Source organism: Staurois parvus, unplaced genomic scaffold (assembly GCF_062004578.1).
Source record: "Staurois parvus isolate SC_StPar_1 unplaced genomic scaffold, SC_StPar_1.0 ptg000218l, whole genome shotgun sequence".
NCBI lineage: Eukaryota > Metazoa > Chordata > Amphibia > Anura > Ranidae > Staurois > Staurois parvus.
The window spans coordinates 3,164,851-3,185,634 of NW_028318014.1; the positions used below are offsets into that span (position 1 = coordinate 3,164,851).

The following is a 20,784-nucleotide window of genomic DNA, read 5'->3' on the forward strand; positions in this document are numbered from 1 at the left end:
AGATCGGGTTCTCAAAAAACGTGTGTTTTGACATGGAGGAGAGATTGGTGGACCCAGAGCGACGGTTTCTATGTTTAAGAGGGAAAATTAGGGGACAAAGCTATACCTTGGTTAATATTTATTGCCCAAATCAAAATTCAGAAGTATTTCTGCATGGAGTGTTGAAAAAAATACCGGAGTTTAAGAGGGAGACTCTGGTCTTGGCAGGAGATTTTAATGTCTGTCTTGATCCATGGATGGATACGTCTTCGATTGCGCAGAGAGGGGGAGGTAAAAAACTAAGAATGTTGAAAAAGAGGTTACATCAAAGTCAGCTAATGGACGCATGGAGGGTGAAACATCCCAGAGAAAGATTATACCTTCTTCTCACTGGTGCATAGATCGTACTTACGGTTGGATTATATTATGTTCGAGCATACACAATTGGATTCACTAGTTAAATCCAATATAGAAGTTATGTCTATCTCAGATCATGCTCCTGTCACGGTGAGATTAAAGGTAGGAGAAGAAGGGAACAAAAGGGCAATGTGGAGACTAAATGAGAAGCTTATACAGGGCTCGGAAGTAGAGAGGAGGCTAAGGTAGGAATTAGAGCAATTTTTTCTTTTAAATGAAACTGAGGAAGTCTCTGTGGCCACCATTTGGGAAGCACATAAGGCGTACGTGAGGGGAATCCTGATTGCTGCAGGAACTGAAAAAAAGAAAGATCGGGAGAGAAAAATAAAGGAGGTGACAGAGGAGTTATATAGGTTAGAACAGGCACATAAAAAGAGGCAGGATACAGAGGTTCATTCGAAGATTATACTTAAAAGAGAAGAGTTAAAATACCTACTGGAACAGGAATCAAGGAAGATCTTCAATAAGGTCTCAAAGGAAAGATATCAGCGGAGGAATAAACCAGAAAAATATTTGATGAAAAGACTTAAAGAGAAGAAATTGAAAAATTGAAAAAATTAAAGATGAAAAGGAAGAACTGGTTTACTCCACCACTGATAACGTTGCTGAAATGTTCCAAAAATTTTATAGTAGGTTGTAGGATGTAAAACCTAGGAACCCGAAAGCTATAGAGGAAGAAAAGAGGGGGAAACGGCAGGAATTTCTATAGGCTACAAAGAAAACAAACAGAGGGCGCAGCGGCCTAGTGCATTATCGTAAAAAATATTTATTAAAAGAATAAAAAGTATGTATCGTAATCACAATTTACATACAGGACAAAGGCACATAACACTAAACAGCGGTGTCCAATCCACACTGCATATATGTCCAAAAATGGAACCCTTGACTTCCAACTGGCTAACGTGTTTCGAGGACTCAGCCTCTTCCTCAGAGGAAGGATCTAGCTCTGAGGAAGAGGCTGAGTCCTCGAAACACATTAGCCAGTTGGAAGTCCAGGGTTCCATTTTTGGACTCATATGTAGTGTGGATTGGACACCGCTGTTTAGTGTGATGTGCCTTTGTCCTGTATGTCAATAGTGAGTAGGATACTTACTTTTTATTCTGTTAATAAATATTTTTTACGATAATGCACTAGGCCGGGGCGCTCTCTGTTTGTTTTCTTCGTATCCAGTGACTTTGGACTACCCCGGTCCGTTGAGGGCAGCAAGGAGTGCATATTCCAGGACATCTGAATTGTTACCATAGCCTTTGACGAGTCCATCCCCAGAGCAGGAGTACAGAGTTTGCTGTGTTTGAATTTCTATAGGCAGCAGACTTGCCAAGAATATCAAAAGAAAAATTAGTATCGTTAGAACAAGTGATCTCCCAGGAGGGAATTAATATGGCCCTGAAGAATACAGCAGGAGGGAAAAGCCCAGGACCCGGTATACGGTGGGGTATTATAAGAAATTTGGAGACTTATTTGTCCTTAAATTTTGTACATACATGAATGCCTTAGGAGAGGGAATGGGAATAAGAAAAGAATCGCTGCAAGCGTATAGAATGATCATCCTAAAAGAAGGAAAGGATAGTTCACAATGCGCTAGCTATTGACCTATATCATTATTAAATACAGATACAAAACGGTTTGTGAAGGTGCTAGCTACAAGGTTAAAAGAGCTGATGCCGGAATGGATACATTTCGATCAGGTGGGTTTTGTCCCAGGAATGGAAGGGAGGGATAATGGTTTGAGAACATTGCTTCTTTTACAGAAGGCTAAGAGAGAAAAGTTACCAACAATTTTACTGTCGACCGACGTCAAGAAAGCTTTTGACAGGGTAGACTTGGGTTTATGATAAATACCCTAGAGGCCTTGGGAATAGGGATTAAGATGATGAGCTGGATAAAGGAGCACTATAACGTTCAATCAGTGGCAGGGAAGGTAAATGGGTCTCTCTCGAGGTCTTTTAAGATGTACAACGGTACAAGGCAGGGATGCCCCTTATCCCTGTTATTATTTGTAATATCCCCAGAACCTTTGCTGGAGATGGTAAGAAAGAGTGTAGATATAAGAGGAATCAAGATATGTGAAGTAGAGCATAAGGTAGCGGCATATGCTGATGAAATGTTGTTTTATATTGTGAATCCTAGGTTAAATTTGCCTAACCTAATGGAATTCCTAAAAGGGTACAGAGAGCTTTCAAACTTGAAAATAAACCCCTCAAAATCAGAGATCTTGAACATTACTGTTTCAAAGAATGGGATGCAGACTTTACAAAAAGACTTCCCATTTTCCAGAAGGGAGAAGGAATTAAATTACCTAAGCGTAAAGTTGACTCCTATAAATAATATATACCGGGTAAACTATATCCCATTAATAAATGAAATAAAGGATGAGTTGAGAAGACTCTCAAGGGGAAGGGTCTCTTGGATCGGGCATATAAATTTAGTTAAGATGGTGATAGTCCCAAAAATCTTATATACATTCCACATGCTCCCAGGCCATATCCCAGGATCCTTCTTTGGGATAATTAAAAAAAAAAATACTTAAATATATATGAGCTAATAAGAAACCGAGAATTAGGTATGAAGTTCTGTGTAATAAGAAAGAAAAAGAAGGATTAAACCTGGCCAATTTTAAGAATTATTACACTGTGGGGATATTGTCCACTAATTGTAGATTGGATATATAATTCACAGAAGAGTTGGGTAAAATAGAAGGGATATTAAGTAATACACGATTAGAGAGGATTATCTGGATACCATGAAAGTTTGGCACTATGGATGAGACTAGTAGTACATTGACAAAGGTGGTATTAAGAGTATGAGATCGAATGCACAATCAAATGTATTGAAAGTATAATTCACTGTTGATTCCCCTGGTGGGTACTGAGTTTTTACTGCTGGAGAAGAATAACATTTTAGGGGAAATGGTTTAAAGATATAGATGCACGTTTGGGGGATATAGTAGTTAAAGGGAAGTTGGGTACTTTTCAAGACATAAAGAGTAAAAAAGAGTTATTTGTGTCATTAGATGAATTGAGATATTATAAATTGAGACATTTTGTTGTAAAGTTGCCCCAACCACTGGGGATGACGGACGACATGCTCCGTTTGAAAAGATGTTGGGTTCCAGTATAGCTCCAAAACGTTACTTCTGGAATATATAAGATTCTTGTTGAATTGGGGGGGAGGGGGGCAGAGGGAAATGGGAAAGGGAACTGGGAACAAAAATGAATGAATCACAGAAAAATAAAATGTTTAAATTAACACATGGGGTAATTAACATGAACACGGTGGAAATGAATTATAAATGTTTAACGAGGTGGTATTTGACACCGAGTAGAAGTCTCACCGTTATGTTGGAGGGGATGTGGATTTAAGGGAACAATGGCACATATATGGTGAGACTGTCCAAAAATACAGGGCTTCTGACAAGATGTAATCCAGTTTATACAAGAGATATTGGGGACAACTATACAGAAGAATCCGTGGGTGTGTTTGTTTTATAGGACACAAGTACCAGTGAAAAAGCATAAAAATAGTGTATTCTACCATCTGGTTGGTGCGGCTAAAGGGCTTATTCCTAAATTTTGGCAGGTACAAGAGCCTCCAACAATGAGGGACTGGTTACACAGGGTGGAATATAAAAATAAAATGGAGGAGTTATACCATATAGATGAAAGTAATATGGGTAAATTTAGAAAGGAATGGGGAAGATGGTCTGACTTCAAGGCATCTGGAAAATATATGGAAGCAGCGAGAGAATAAAGGGAATGTTTTGTAAGGCGGTAGTAGGAATAGGAGAAGGGAAAAGAAATGTTGGAGGGAAATAAAGAATAGTAAGAAAAAGGAAGAGTCGGAAGTGAGGACTGAGGAGAAAGATCACATAGAATGGAAAGTTGGAAAGAGAAGGGAAGAGCTATATCGACCGGGGTAAACTGCAAGGGGATTTGGGTGAGGGACAGGGAGTGGGGGGGCTGAATTGCAAAACTAAGGGTATAGTTCGTATTTTGATTTTAAATGATACTTTGCTATGTTTTTGTAATGGAAAAAAATTTTAATAAAAGATTTATTTACAAATCGAAGTACAGAGTAGGGCAACTAAATTGATATGAGGTATGGAGGAGATCAGCTATGAGGAAAGATTAGAGGAACTGAATTTATTCTCTCTTAAGAAGAGGAGATTAAGGGGGGATATGATCAACATGTATAAATACATCAGTGGTTCATATAGTGAACTCGGTGTAGAGCTATTCACCCTGAGGTCATCACAGAGGACAAGGGGGCACTCTTTTACATCTGGAAGAAAATAAATTTATTCTCCAAACACGAAAAGGTTTCTTCACAGTGAGAGCTGTGAAAATGTGGAATAGACTCCCTCAAGAGATGGTTCTGGCCAGCTCAGTGGATTGCTTCAAAAAAGGCCTGGATTCTTTCTTAGATACACAGAATATAACTGGATACTAACATTTATACGTAAAGTTGATCCAGGGAATATCCGATTGCCTCTCGGGGGATCAGGAAGGAATTTTTTTCCCAGCAGGTGCAAATTGGATCGTGCTTTGCTGGGGGTTTTTTTGCCTTCCTCTGGATCAACTGAGGGTATAGGATCATAACTTTTTTTTACTATGGTTGAACTGGATGGACGTTTGTCTTTTTTCAGCCAGACTAACTATGTAACTATGTATTTAAATACAAAAAAAAAAAAAGATGCATGTCCTGTATGGCAGGCCTCCAATAGAGTCAGGTGAAGTGAAAAGAGGACAGATCCAGTCAATTGGCATAGAAGATAGAGACAACAAGCCTAAGCAAAAACAAATATAACAATAATATTTGTGACCAGTAGGACAGCACCCTAAAGTCAGAATATAATTGCAATGTCATAAAGAACTGCACTGGTTACCTACCAGAATTGGAATGTGATGAATTAGAACTTTAAGGATCCCATAAATGGTCTCGATGGATATGTACCAATCCCAGTGCTGTATACACCCAAATATATCAATAGGCAGGGTCCCAGAGACAAAATCTAAACAAAGAACAGTCATTGATCATGAGGCCCCCTACAGGTCCATAAATTGTCAAACTAATTATGGCAGTGTTCTCATATCTACCAAACCAGATGTCCTAAAATTTAACTCTAGGGATCACATGGAAGATCATAATTGGTCCATAGCAACAGTAATACTGCATGCACCCACCAGCTCCAGCGGGAAAAGCTGTAGACAGAAAAACAGGAAGATCTAGCTGGATAGGATAAAATGAAAGTGTATTGATGCTATGCTCCACCACCCCCCCAATGTTTTACTGCACCCCCAAATCAGACAGGCTACATTTGGCCCTATTTAGCATATTTAAATAGGACATGCAGCACCTAGCTGCCACTGAGTTAAGGTACAACAAATAGTCTTCAAGGTTAAATTTGTGCTAGCTAAGCCTACAATTTCCCTTATTCCTACATGTCACACCATCTTTTTATCTATGAAACATCACACAGCTGTTACTGCTTATGGGTAAAGCAAAAATGCTCAAATGTATATCAAATGTGAACATTTGAAGGTAGGACTCTATTTGTGATGGGAGGACTGAAGACTCTGAGGTGACGGGGAAAGACTTTGATTTGGCCCTATTTAGCATAATTAAATAGGACAGGCAGCACCTAAATGCCACTGAGTTAAAGTGTTACTAAACCCATATCAGTAAAATCAGTCTGTATATGCAGTAAAGCATGCTTGTAATACTCACTGTGGAACCTAAGGGGTTAATCCTCTGCATTGTGTAAATGGCTGTTTGATCCTGTCTTCTCTCATCCTCCTATTCTTCCATAGACCTCAATCCATCTGCTGATAATACAGAGCCCTAAGAGGCACATGTTCGGTTTGGTGTGTATTGCTAGAGATTTTTTTTTGGAGAGTGCATGTGATCGGCAGAGGGCCAATGAATACTGTCCAGAAAGAGGGTCAGGGTCATTCAGCCTCTTGGGCCAGTTAGAGAATGAAAACTCACCACCTACAAGCTTTAACTAATGCGCAGCTAATGTTCTGTGTACTGTGGAAGACCAGATATAATGAATACAGGGTCCTGGGTATAGAAACACTTTAACCGCCTCCTGCTCGCCATATAAGGAAATGACCGGCACAAGGCAGTTTTCTCATTCTGGGAGGACGTCATATGACATCCTCCTACTCTAAACGCGCGTTTGCAGCTCGGCAATCGGTGGTGCGCTGTGTCCCTCGGACACAGCGGATCACCGATCAACGGAAAGAGCTGAAAACGTCGGCTCGGTCATGTAATCAGCTGTGTTCAATCACAGCTGATCGCATGTAAATAGGGAAATGCCGGTTATCGGCATTCTTCAGAGGGGACATGTACACTGATCATCAGGGCACTGATTATCAGTGTGCCCTGATGATCAGTGTAGCCCCAGCAGTGTCACCTGTCAGTGTCCATCAATGCCAGCTGTCAGTGCTCATCAATGCCACCTGCCAGTGCCCATCAGTGCCATATATCAGTGCCTACCAGTGCACATCAATGCCACATATCAGTGCCCATCTGAGCTGCCTTTCAGTGTCACCTATCAGTGCCAGTCAGTGCCACCTATAGATGCCAGTCAATGCCATCTTACTTTCTGTCAATTAAAAGGACAAATAAATATTCCCAATAGTCACTTTTATCATAAAAAGGCATTTAACACAGACCAAAAATGCCACGTGTATTATTTTCGATATACATATTTCTATATTAGAAACAGCTTTCTATCATCTTTCATGTTTTAGTAGTCCATTATTAATCAAAAGAAAAAAAAGAGAAACAGAAATATTTTGTCAACTGGATTATTTTGCTAGACAAAGGGGTTTTAAAGGAAGGCAGTGTGATCGTATTTATTTTCAAAAAGATTCATAAACACAGCTGGGTCTCTCCTCCCTGATGTCAGCAGAAATAGATGTGGAAAGAATCCAATGTACTGAGTGCATTCCCACTTCTAAAACAAACACCTGCAGAGTGCAGGAAAAATGACGTTTTCCCACAGATAAATATTTGCTACAATTTTACTTTATTGAAAGATAACACAAGGAGTAGATAACACTACACTTGCCTGTGTACATATTTACGTTTAAAGGAATGCTCCACTCCAAATTCTACTCAACAAAATATGTTCAATACACGTTCTCCATGAACAAAAAAAAATGTTCATGAATCCACTCATGGATGCTCATCATCCAATTTATATCCAGCGACATCTAGGTACATCTATACATCTACATTAATATCAAGTTACATCTAGTTAAGCTTCTAGCTATATTTGGGGTTTTAGTGATTGCCTTTTTCAGTCCACTGAGGTCATCACATGGATAAGGTATCTCTTTTTTTACTTTTTAAAGCCAGTGGAAGGAGTTGGAATGATGCCTTATGTAACTTTAAGAGAGCCAGATTACACATATCATGACCCCTTTGGACTGCCTGCACAACGTGGCCAGTTACTATGCAGGTGACCATAGGCTGTGTGGGCAGTGACTTTGGGCTGGGTTGAAGAAGCAGAGCAGATCAAGCAACCACCTGCCCCTGGTGTCCACCTCTATGGGCAAACAAGGACATGATGATGTCAGTATTAAAGGAGAAGTACAGCCAAAGCTCTTTTGGCTGTACTTCTCCTGTGGATCATAGGAGTGCAGCTCGTTTTGCACTCCTGTGACCCGTTTATAGCTGACAGCTGTGGCTGAGATCACTCAGTCGGTCTAGGCTGGGGAAAGATCCTGACTTTAAAGTCAGGATCCACCCCAGAGTCTGGAGTGACACCTTGCTCAGCGAGCCGCTGAGAGTCTGAGCTAGCCACTCCCTCCCTCTCCACAGCCCAGTGCTCCAGTGAGCATGTGGGCTGCATGACTGCTGCTGGTGTCGGGGAGCTGCATTTCATTGATGGTATCATGAATTCAAAGATCTGCTCTATACTGAAAGAGAAGATGCTACTGTCACTCCATGCCCTTGGTCATCGTGCACTTTTACAACAGGACAATGATACAAAAGACAGTTGCATTCCTGAAGAAGAACAGGGTGAAAGTGATTCAGTGGCTAAGTATGTCCTGATCTGAACCCAATTGAACACCTATGGGGAATTCTGAAGAGACAAGTTGAGCATCACTCTCCATCCAGCATCCAAGCGCTAAAAGACGTTGTTCTTGAAGAATGAAAAAAAGATACAGTGCCTTGAAAAAGTATTCATACCCCTTGAAATTGTCAACATTTTGTCATGTTACAACCAAAAACGTCAATGTATTTTATTGGGATGTTATGTTATAGACCAACACAAAGTGGCACTTAATTGTGAAGTGGAAGGAAACTGATAAAATGGTTTTCAAAATTTTTTACAAATACAGATCTGAAAAGTTTGGTGCGAATTTGTATTCAGCCCCCTTTACTCTGATACCCCTAATTAAAATCTAGTGGAACCAAGTGCCTTTAGAAGTCACCAAATTAGTAAAAAGACCCCACCTGTGTGTAATTTAATCTCTGTATAAGTACAGATGTTCTGTGAAGCCATCAGAGGTTTGTTAGAAAACATTAGTGAACAAACAGCATCATGAAGGCGAAGGAACACCACAGACAGGTCAGGGATAAAATTGTGGATACGTTTAAAACAGGATTAGGTTATAAAAAAAAAAATCACAAGATTTGAACATCTCACGGAGCACTGTTCAATCCATCAGCCAAAATGGAAAGAGTATGGCACAACTGCAAACCTACCAAGACATGCCCATCCACCTAAACTGACAAGCCGAGCAAGGAGAGCATTATTTAGAGAAGCAACCAAGAGGCCCATGGTAACTCTGGAGGAGCTGTAGAGATCCACAGCTCAGGTGGGAGAATCTGTCCACAGACAACTATCAGTTGTGCACTCCACAAATCTTGCCTTTATGGAATAGTGGTAGAAGAAAAACATTGTTGAAAGAAAGCCATAAGAAATCCCATTTCAGTTTGCGAGAAGCCATGTGGGGGACACAGCAAACATGTGGAAGAAGGTGCTCTGGTCAGATGAGACCAAAATGTAACTTTTTAGCGGAAAAGCAAAATGCTATATGTTGCAGAAAAGCAACACTGCACATCACCCTGAACACACCATTCCCGCCATGAAACATAGTGGTGGCAGCATCATGTTGTGGGGATGCTTTTCTTCAACAGGGACAGGGAAGCTGGTCAGAGTGGATGGGAGGATGGATTGAGCCAAATACAGGCCAATCTTAGAAGAAAACCTGTTAGACTCTGCAAAAGACTTGAGACTGGGACAGAGGGGTTTACCTTCCAGCAGGACAACGAACCTATACATACAGCCAGAACTACAATGGAATGGTTTAGATCAAAGCATATTCATGTGTTAAAATGGCCCAGACAAAGTCCAGACCTAAATCCAATTGAGAATCTGTGGCAAGACTTGAAAATTTCTGTTCACAGACGCTCTTCATCCAATCTGACAAAGCTTGAGCTATTTTGCAAAACTTTCATGCGCTAGATGTGCAAAGCTGGCAAAGAAATCCCCAAAAAGACTTCCAGCTGTAATTGCAGCAAAAGGTGGTTCTACAAAGTATTGACTCCGGGAGGCTGAATACAAATGCATGCCACACTTTTCACAGATTTGTTTGTAAAAAATTTTGATTCATCATTTTCCTTCCACTTCACAATTATGTGCCATTTTGTGTTGGTATGTCACATAAAATCCCAATAAAAAACAATTACATTTTTGGTTGTAACATGACAAAATGTGGAAACTTTCAAGGCAGTGTAGATGTTGCAATATGTCGCCAACTTGTTCTTCCCATGCCTAGAAGACTTGGTGCTGTCCTTACAAATCATGGAGGTCATACAAAATACTAGATGTAGTAGTTTTTGTTGTGGAGTGTATTCATTTTTGCATCAACTAATTTGAGTAAAACGAAGATTTTGTAATCTAAGTTCTATTATTAACCTCACTTTTATGTAATGAGCAAACAAATGTTCTATAAAACTCAGTTTTGTAAAAATGTTGGAAATTGTTCTTGTGTTCATTGAGATATTTATTAAAAACTTACTTTTCAAAAGGGGTGTACTCATTTATGCTGAGGACTGTACACACACACAGATATATATATATATATATATATATATATATATATATATATATATATATATATATATATATATATCCATCCTCCCAATATATGTATTGGGAGACCCCTCCAAATCATTGGATCCAGGTGTTCCAATCAACTCCATGGCCACAGATGTATAAAATCAAGCACCAAGACATGCAGACTGCTTCTACAAATATTTGTAAAAGAATGAGTCGCTCTCTGGAGCTCAGTGAATTCAAGCATGGTATCATGATAGGTTGCCACCTGTGCAATAAGTCCATCTGTGAAATTTCCTTGCTACTAAATATTCCACGCTCAGCTGTTAGTGGTATTATAACAAAGTGGAAGCAACTGGGAACAACAGAAACCCAGCCATGAAATGGTAGGCCATATAAAATGACAGAGCGGGGTCAACGCATGCTGAAGTGCACAATGCACAGGAGTTACCAACTGTCTGCAGAGCCAATAGCTCTGGCCTTCAGATTAGCACAACAACAGTGCATAGAGAGCTTCATGGAATAGGTTCCCATGGCCGAGCAGCTGCACCCAAACCTTACATCACCAAGTGCAATGCAAAGTGTCAGATGCAGTGGTGTAAAGAACACCGCCACTGGATTCAAGAGCAGTGGAGACGTGTCCTCTGGAGTGATGAATCACGCTTCTCTGTCTGGAAACCCAATGGACGTGTCTGAGTTTGGGGGTTGCCAGGAGAACGGTGCTTGCCTGACTACACTGTGCCAAGTGTAAAGTTTGGTGGAAGGGGGGGGTTATGGTGTGGGGTTGTTTTTCAGGGGTTGGATTTCACTCCTTAGTTATAGTGAAGGGAACTTTTAACACGTCAGCATACCAAGACAATGTGGATAATTTCATGCTCCCAACTTTTTGGGAACAGTTTGGGGATGGCCCCTTCCAGTTCCAACATGATTGCACACCAGTGCACAAAGCAAGGTCCATAAAGACATGGATAAATGAGTACGGGGTGGAGGAACTTGATTGGCATGCACAGAGTCCTCACCTCAACCCGATAGAAAACCTTTGGGATGAATTAAAGTGGAGACTGCGAGCTAATGATCCTCTACATTGTGGACAGCCTTCCCAGAGAGTTGAAGCTGTTATAGCTACAAAGGGTGAGCCACCTCAATATTGAACCCACGGACTAAGACTGGCATGCCACTAAAGTTCATGTGTGTGTAAAGGCAGGCATCCCAATACTTTTGACAATATAGTGTGTGTGTGTGTATATATATATATATATATATATATATATATATATATATATATATATATATATATATACACACACATATATATATACAGCTAGATACATATATATTTGGACACAGGCACAATTTTAGATTTTTTTCAGGTATTTACCAAATATATTCAAGTTATAGTTATATAATGGATATAGGCTGAAAGTGCACATTCTCAGGTTTAATTTGAAGTTATGTACATCCAAATTGGAGGAAGAGTTTAGGAATTACAGCTCTTAAGAGTTGCCACCCCCCTTTTTCAAGAGACCAAAAGTAATTGGACAATTGAATCAAAAGCTGTTTCATGGCCGGGTGTGGGCTACTCCTTTCATTATTTCTTTACCAATTAAGCAGGTAAAAGGTCTGGAGTTGAACTGTGGTATTTGCATTTGGAATCATTTGCTGTGAACCTACATCATGCGTTCAAAGGAGCTGTCTAAGTGAACCAAGCCATTGTAAGGCTTCAAAATCTAAACAAATCCATCAGGGAGATAGCAGCAACATTAGGAGTGGCTAAATCAACAGTTTTGTACATTCTGAGGATAGAAGAATGCACTGGTGAGCTCAGCAACATAAAAAGGCATGTACGTGCACGGAAGACAACAATGGTGGATGATCGCAGGATCCTCTCTATGGTAAAGCAAAACCCATTCACAACATCCAGACAAGTAAACGACACTCTCCAGGAGGTGGGCGTATCATTGTCAAAGTCTACAATCAAGAGAAGATTTCTCGAGAGCAAATACACAAAGTTCACCACAAGGTGCAAACCATTCATAAGCCTGAAGAATAGAAAAGCCAGATTCAACCTTGCCGAAAAACATCTAAAAAAGCCAGACCAGTTCTGAAAAAGCAATCTTTGGAATGACGGGAAGAAAAAAGTGTGGAGAAGGCTAAGAACAGCTCATGATCCCCAAAGCACACAATGTCATCTGTAAAACATGGTGGAGGCAGTGTGATGGCATGGGCATGCATGGTTTCCAGTGGCACTGGGTCATTGGTGTTTATTGATGAAGTGACAGAAGACATAAGCAGCCGGATGAATTCTGCAGTGTCAGCCCAAATTCAGCCAAATGCAGCAAAGTTGATTGGACGGTGCTTCACAGTACAGATGGACAATGATCCAAAACAGACTGCAAAAGCAACCCAGTAGCTTTTGAAGGAAAAGAAGTGGAATATTCTGCAATGGCCCAGTCAATCACCTGATCTCAACCCAATTGAACATGCATTTCACTTGCTGAAGGCAAAACTAAAGGCAGAAAGACCCACAAACAAAGAACAACTGAAGACAGTTTTTTCTATGATTATATTCATTTGTCCAATTATATTTTAACCTCTGAAAATGTAAGGACTGTGTATAAAAATGGTTGCAGTTCCTAAAATTTGGACTTGATATCTATGTTCAACCCCTTGAATTAAAGCTGAAAGTCTGCACTTCAAAGTAATTTGGATTGTTTCGTTTAATTTATTCTGGTGTCTGTGTCCAAAAATATATAAGGACCTAACTGTGTGTGTGTGTATATATATATATATATATATATATATATATATATATAGTCATATACAGTATGTATACTTGTTTTCTGTAGCTGTTGCATGTCACGTAGGTTTTCCATTTAAGTTGTCTTGCTTGTATCATGCAATTTATACTTCAAACTAGGCATTATAAAGCCCAGACAAAGCCTTTCTAGAACGGTAAGCTGGAGGATACACAGAAAAGAATATGTCCAAATAGTGTCTTATTCTTTGTTAAATAACCAGACAACATAAAACAAATACAGGTACTATGGTATCATATGACAGAACTACCGAGATTCAACCAGTAAGAACTCATGCCGACTACAGTACTGAGCACAATTGTTCCTTCTGCATTCTCAATGGAATAAAATAAGTAATCAAACAGCATGAGCTAGACAGCACCTATAAATGGCAGATCATCAACAGCAGACATGTCTTAATTTTGAGTATGTTGGAGATAAACAAACAGGTGGGCAGCAAAATGGTATCAGCACACATTTGAAATACCAATTTTCTTTTTGGTAAGTTTTTCCTCTAAAAAATGCATAAAATAAGTTCTGGAATGGAAACTTAATTTAATGAAGAAAGAAACTGTCATGCTTATAAAAAGGCAGTCAGATTGTAAAAAGGCATCCTCTATGAACAGTCTATCTTCTACCAAGGAAAGTGTTAAATGAATTTGGCAGTCTTTTGAAAACTGTTTCACTGGTCTGGGTTTTTCAGAATCATGTGTCTCTATTCATGTAATAAAACATAACCAAGCAGCTGTTTCCTAGTTCTAGCTGGGAAATGTTTGACTCTCTGAAAGCTCCTAAGACTTTAGTGCAGCTGTTTATAATAATAGTTTTCCTTCACACATAACAGCTAGCAGATCCATTTTCAAGCACTATACAGTGAAGAGATGATTGAATCATTGTACTGGAGTAATGGGGAGGATACCTGTTGCATTGCCATTAGCCTGGAATAATTGGCAGCTTTCACTAATGCTTCTGCAGCTCTCTTTGCCCGCTGCTGGGGAGCACCTTTGGGAAATGCTGGCAGCGCTGCAAGCACATTCTCCACAGTAAATTCCTGGCTCAGAGAGCACTCGATTTTTGCCTGTAATGCAAACATAATAAAGTCAACTGGTAGAAACCAAGAATGCATCTTCTCTGATTATTTCAAAAGCCTTGCCAATAAAGCACAGGTGGAAACAAGCTGAGTAAACAGGCAGTATATGAGGAATTACTATGTCATAAACAGGAATGGAAATCAAAGCACCAACAATTTTGTTAGCTAAATGTTTATGTCTTGTACTATGCTTGCCCCTTGCTGGATCGACTTACATAAAACAGATTTCACTGGTAGAAAATAAACCAAAGTGTCACTTGTACAGTATACTGTATGTACGTGCTGCCATAATCTGAACACAGAATTTCTAAATAGTGACTTCTTGCATGCATAAAGCGGACTTATGCATTAGACAAAATTGCTGCTCATTAAGGTAGTTCCTATAATGTAACTGCAGTTTCAGTTATGGTTGCCACATTTTTAATTCAACTGCAGGCAAACAGTTTAAAAAACAATTTAATATATACTGTATACAGTTTTGCCTGTCAAAGGATATATACTTCGGTACAGCCAATGTTATGACACACTTCTGCCACACTGCACAGCCAGACAGGTGATACATGTGGTTCATCAATGCAGACTCTTATGTGACTTCACATCTGGCCTGCTCACTGTATAAAGAAACAGCTTGATCACCACTGTCAAATGACTGTGTGCTTTATCAGGTAAAACAAAGATAATCCTAGATAAATTATAGCAATGTGACAGAAGTGTGCATCACAAGACTGGTTGACCAAAATTACAAGATAACTGAATAAAATTTCAGTTACAGCAGCAAATTAGGATTTTGACTTACCTGTAAAATCTTTTTCTTGGAGTACAGTACAGGACACAAACACCTTTAAATCTTGACCATGGGTCATATTCTGCCATCTTCAGGCAAGGACATTGGCAAACAAAGATATTAGGAAAGCCCATTTACCACCTTCTGCTTCCAGCAATCCTCTTTTTTTAGCAAGCAGAAGAATGTCAGCTTGGTCCCACAAACTATTTTAAAGTGACAAAAAGCTGGATTTCAGCTTGGAAAGGAGGGTTCCCACCCTTCAAGACTTAAGCCTTAGTGATAACCTGACTAATCAATCTAGACATGGTGGAATGAGATGGAGGACAGCCTTTGTGAGAGCCTGAAGGCAGGACAAACAGAGAATCCAAAGTCCAGATGGTGGCACTGGTATTGGTAAACTCACACGGAGTGTACTACATATGAACAATGGGGGGTTTGGAGCAGAGCAAATAGAAGGCAGGACAATGTCCTGATTAAAGTGGGTGGAGGAGATCACATAAGGGAGAAAAGAATCTCAGGGCCTCAAAACCACCATGTCTTTATGAAGCATAAGGAAGGCTGAGACCCGTCTCGCTGATGTGATAACTTCCTTACAAGTAAGGTCTACCAGGGGAATATCCCAAATGGGCTCAAAAGGAGCCTTCTGTAGAGCCTACAGGACCAATCTGAAATCTCAGGTCAAGACAGGTGTACAAACAGGGGGAGCAATGTGGGCCCTTCTCTGAACAAAGCCTTTGCCAAGGAATGAGTGGCCATCAGTTTCTGAAAGTGAATGGATAATGCTGAGACATGATCCTTCAGATTGCTCCCAAATGTTGCTCTAGCCCAGATTGGAGGAAGGACAGGATATAGGATGGTGTATTGTCTAGAATAAAACTTCCTTGCCTCAGACCATGTAAAGTAAGCTCTCCAAATGCGATGACTGACCTTGCAAGAGGTCTATTTCCTAACCTAAAGCAAAATAGAAATAACGGAGTCATGAACTTGCATTTCATAAGGCAAGCCATCAAAGCCAGAGACTATTAAGTAGAATAGCGGACTTTGCCCTGAGACAGTAGGTCTGGCTGACCTGGAAATGCCCACACAGTGTCTCCCAGGAATCAGATATTGCCCAGGTACCAAATCCTTCTACACTAGTTTGGTGCCACAAGGATCAATTGAATGTTCTCCATCTCAATCCTCCAAAGCAATCGAGAAAGATTGTATGAAGCAGAGTGAAGGTGTATATCAACGGGAACTTTTCACACAGTGTGACTGATATGTCCACAGCAAATGCCAGCAACCTGTCCACTTTGTTGTTAATCAGAATGCCACAGATTGATGTGTGGCAACACTCAACAGTGACAGATGTCCCAGAATACTTCGGGGTTAAGAGGCCATTCCACTGCATTCTAGTGGTGAAGACTTAGGAAGTCCAAGGTTGGAATGTGTCTTTCAGCCAAAGTCATAGTTAGATCCACTTCTAGAAAAGCTGTGCGGCTGGTGCCGCCGCCTTGATACCCACCACATCACAGATAGGTGAATGGCCTTCAGTTTGAGAATGTTTATGGGAAGTCTATACTCCCTCAATGGCCATGTCCCTTTGACTGTTTCTGTCCCTAGGACAGCTCTTCGGACCAATAGGCTAATATGCATCATGAGAACCGTCCAGGTCAACAACAGAAACGACTTCAGAGATTTTAGCGCAGGGCTGCTTAGCCACCAAAGCAAAGATATCATGGCCTTGGGACAAAGTACATAGGCTTGTCCAGAGACAGAGGGAGCTTGTCCCATGCAGAAATCACATTTAGCTGTAGAAGTCTAAAGTTAAACTGGACAAACACCACTGCCCTGAATGAGGCAAACAATAAAATGCCTGGTGTAAAGTGCTGAAGACAAGAACTCATGAAAAATTGTATCAGCAAGTGAAGAGGTATTATAATATCAGTAAAGATCTTTAAGAAATCTTTACTATTTCGCAAGGAACAGGTGCTATTTCCAAGTACAGAATTTTTTATATCCTATATAATTAAAATGAAAACTTCACATCTAAAGTGTTCTGAAATAAGAGTATAAATTAGCTTCAGTGTTGGATGGTATAAGGTGGAAAGTCTCCTTTTAATAGATTTTAGTTTCTGCTAGTTATGACATTTGTTTAGGTCTGTTGAATAAAGATTTAAAAAACTTGGTAGGTTGATAAATCTTTAAGTTAATCTTATTTACATAAAATGAAGTAACCAACTGGGGTCCTTACTTTACCAGCCTACAGCCAACAGCCTGCTGTACTGAGACAAGGAGCTGCCATTTAAGATTTCATCTGTAGTATTACCTGTCGGTGAAAACCGTTTTAATGCAACAACCATAAACTTTAATGGTTTGCTATTACAAACAATGAATTCTGTGAGACGTCAGGTCACCATACATTTGCATATACCAGTTAAATAAGAGAGATGAGAGGTGATTGAGACCTACTATATAACAGCATGGAATGGTCGCAAGATGGTTCTTTTTTTTTTGTTAAAGAGTTTTTTTAATTTTACAAGCTACTATGCTATTGGAAAGCAAAACATAGTTCAATCGTTTTCTTTTTTTATCAATAGTAGAAGAACCCAAGTATATTATATCACACTATACACATGGTTTCCTAATTAGAGGTCGGCCATAGCATTCCATATCAAAGCTATTAGGTATCATTTCAATGTTCATTAAACATTTCATTAAATGTGTATTATTAGAGTTATTCAGCGTTTTGCTGTGCATATGCAAATGTTTACTTAAGAGAAAATTCACTGGTGGTGAAAATTATTTATTGAGGAAATTACACGTTATAATTGCTAATTGGCTGGACTGTTTAAAAATAGTTTGCAAAGAGCAAAAAGGTTAAAATAGTTCATCCAAATTTATTTAAAACTGCTAGTCCGGGATGCAGCACATTAGGCTTCTAAAAATTGGTACTCATATATTTAACCACAATATGCCTTTTTAAGTTCAAATGTAAAATTCCCCTTAATATAAGAATGGTAAAGGGTATGCAAAGGTATGCACTTTTTTTTTCATTTTGAATGGAGTGGGGAAGGGTTGGGCCCTCTGCCAAGTTTTATTGCTGTCTGCTATGCTATTATGCTGCTGTGGAGATTCACCCCATATTTGTCCACCTGGCCATTGTCACCAAGGCAAATAACAGAAATTCTACATTTTAGAGTTGTCATGAAGCAGAAGGTGGAGGAAAAATCCTTCTGTTGGGACAAACGTTCTCGTGAGAACTGTCTAACACAGACAGTTTCCTCACTTTGGGGAGATTTTCTTATTTCTTGTTGTGACTTCAAGACAGGAAGTAAAGAGAAATCTCCCTGCCAGGACACAGAAAGCCAAAATGAAATTGATAGAGGTTCTAAACCTCCTCTAGTCTATCCAAAACTAAACGTTTCCCCCTTCAGAGAAGTCTACAGTGCCAAAAATAGGATTTTTGCCTTATCCATAAAATTTATTTTTGAGATTAGAGTACAGGACACAGGCTTCTTTAAATCATTACATGCAGCCACATTCAAGGGACTGGACACCGACAGAAAAAAAAGGCCGCATGAACATTTCCTATATAATCCCTCTGGCTCCCTGTTAGCCTCAGTTTTGCAGCAAACAGGTCAAGCAGGACTTGACAGAGCAGCTAGTAGCACCTTATGTTCAAAAATGGCATCAGAGGCTCGAACATCCACCTGGTAGAGTTTAACAAATGTGCAAACAAAATCCCAGGTGGCAGGCCTGCAAATCTGAGAAACATGAAAAGCCCATGAGGCACTAACAGGCTTAGTAGAATGTGACTTAACAGGAAAGGGATAAACCCTATTCTTCAGATCATAGCCTGTAATAATAACGTATCTAATCCATCAAGCAATGGTAGAGCGAAAAAGCAGGGAGACCCTTTTGGGAACCTTTAGGATGCACAATGAGAGAATCTGATTTCCTAAATGTAGCAGTAGAGCTGAGAGATAAATTATCATGGTGTGCACCATGTCCAGACAGTGGAGAGAAGGGTGGAAAGCAAAGATCACCTTCAGGAGAAAAGATGCCTTAAAGTGTTACTAAACCCACAACAGTAAAATGTGTCTTTCAGTGTCCCCCTCTTATCTCCTGATAAGACATATGGCGTGGAGACACTCTTCACAAGCTCAGTTTGGTGTGTATTGCTAGAGAGGTTTTTTTTTTTTTCTTTGGAAAGTGCATGTGATCAGCACAGGGCCAATCAGCACTGTCCAGACAGAGGGTCAATGGTTTTGCATCCTCCTAGAGCAGAATGAAAACTCCTACTGCAAGCTGTAACCAGTGCTCTGTTTAACACTGAAAGAAGTCATGAGACTGCTCTAACTGCTAACATGTTCTGTGTACTGTGGGAGACCAGATATAGTGAATGCAGGGTCCTGAATTTAGTAACACTTGAAGCCTCAAGACAACCTTGCCACACCCAAAATGTCTCCTTACAGGATAAGGCTGTTAATTCAGAGACTATCCTCGCAGAGGTGATGTCCAGAAGAAAGGCCACGTTATGGGTAAGGTCAGACAATTAAATATCCCTGATGGGTTCAAATGGTGGCTTCTGAAGAGCCAAGATAACCAGATTAAGATCCCAAGGAAATACAGGGGAAGAGAAGTGAGCCACTCCCTTAACAAGGGTCTTTAGAGACAGAGGCTAAAGGTCTCTGAGAACAGAAAAGTTAAGGACAAGATTTGTCCCTTAAAGTTACTCAAGGCCAAATGCTGTTCTGGACCAGGCTGAAAGAAAGACATAATACATCCAATTAAGTGCTTTCTAGGATCTCCTTGATATAGCTATCCAAGAAAGGTACAAGCAGGCATTCACCTTCAAAGGATAAACACTAGGGGTGTTTCCTGCATGGGAGCTAAGCAAACCAACAATGAAGCCATAGAATACTGCACTATTCAGTAGCATAAGGCTGAAGGCAAAACATCCAACTGACTATGTACAGGGATGGAGCTAGTATTCCAGGCTATATGTCTAAGCCAGACAGCAATGGTCTGACACACTGCCATATACACAACTACAGTAGGTGTAGGGGATTTTGGGGACCTCATACTGGAAACCTTGTGGCTAAAGAAGAGTGTACAGCTTCAATTAGCAATAGTCTCCTTGAGTTTTGGAGAGATCTATGTACCAGGCATTTAAATTTATGCACAGCAACAAATCACCTTATCATATCCCAGAAAAGTTGTCACCTCCACCCTTGAAGGTTAATCAAACAAATATATAAAACTTTTCCCTTTCACAAATACGTGCCAAAATAATAAAACACACAAATAAAAAATATAAAAATATATAAATGAAAAAAATTATAAAACAAATGGTCCAAAATATCAAAATATCCCAAATACAAAAATAATCCAAAATAATATCCAAAAATATATATAAAAAAATCAGAAAAATTCAAAATAGTCCCCACAGGTGTAAATAATTTTCTTTCTTCTTTCAAAAACTCCTCAATACCCGCAAATCCTGATGACCATACACCTCAAAAAGAAAAAAACTCAACATAGTGTCATACCTTTTAAATAATAAATCACACGTGCCACTCGCTGTGCAGCATGCAAATTCAATGTGTATGTATACTCTATACACGAGCATACAATACACATATATATGTTAAA

At 39.7% G+C, this 20,784-nt stretch overlaps 1 protein-coding gene across 1 annotated transcript in view; it reads right to left on the reverse strand.

Moving 5' to 3' along the window:
* Window positions 1-20,784, reverse strand: part of LOC149460868 (uncharacterized) — a 193,161-nt gene that overhangs the window by 57,814 nt on the left and 114,563 nt on the right. The window contains exon 10 of the mRNA XM_089679120.1: window positions 14,193-14,351. Coding sequence (XP_089535246.1) covers window positions 14,193-14,351 — 159 coding nt within the window. The remainder of the gene's footprint in view (window positions 1-14,192; window positions 14,352-20,784) is intronic.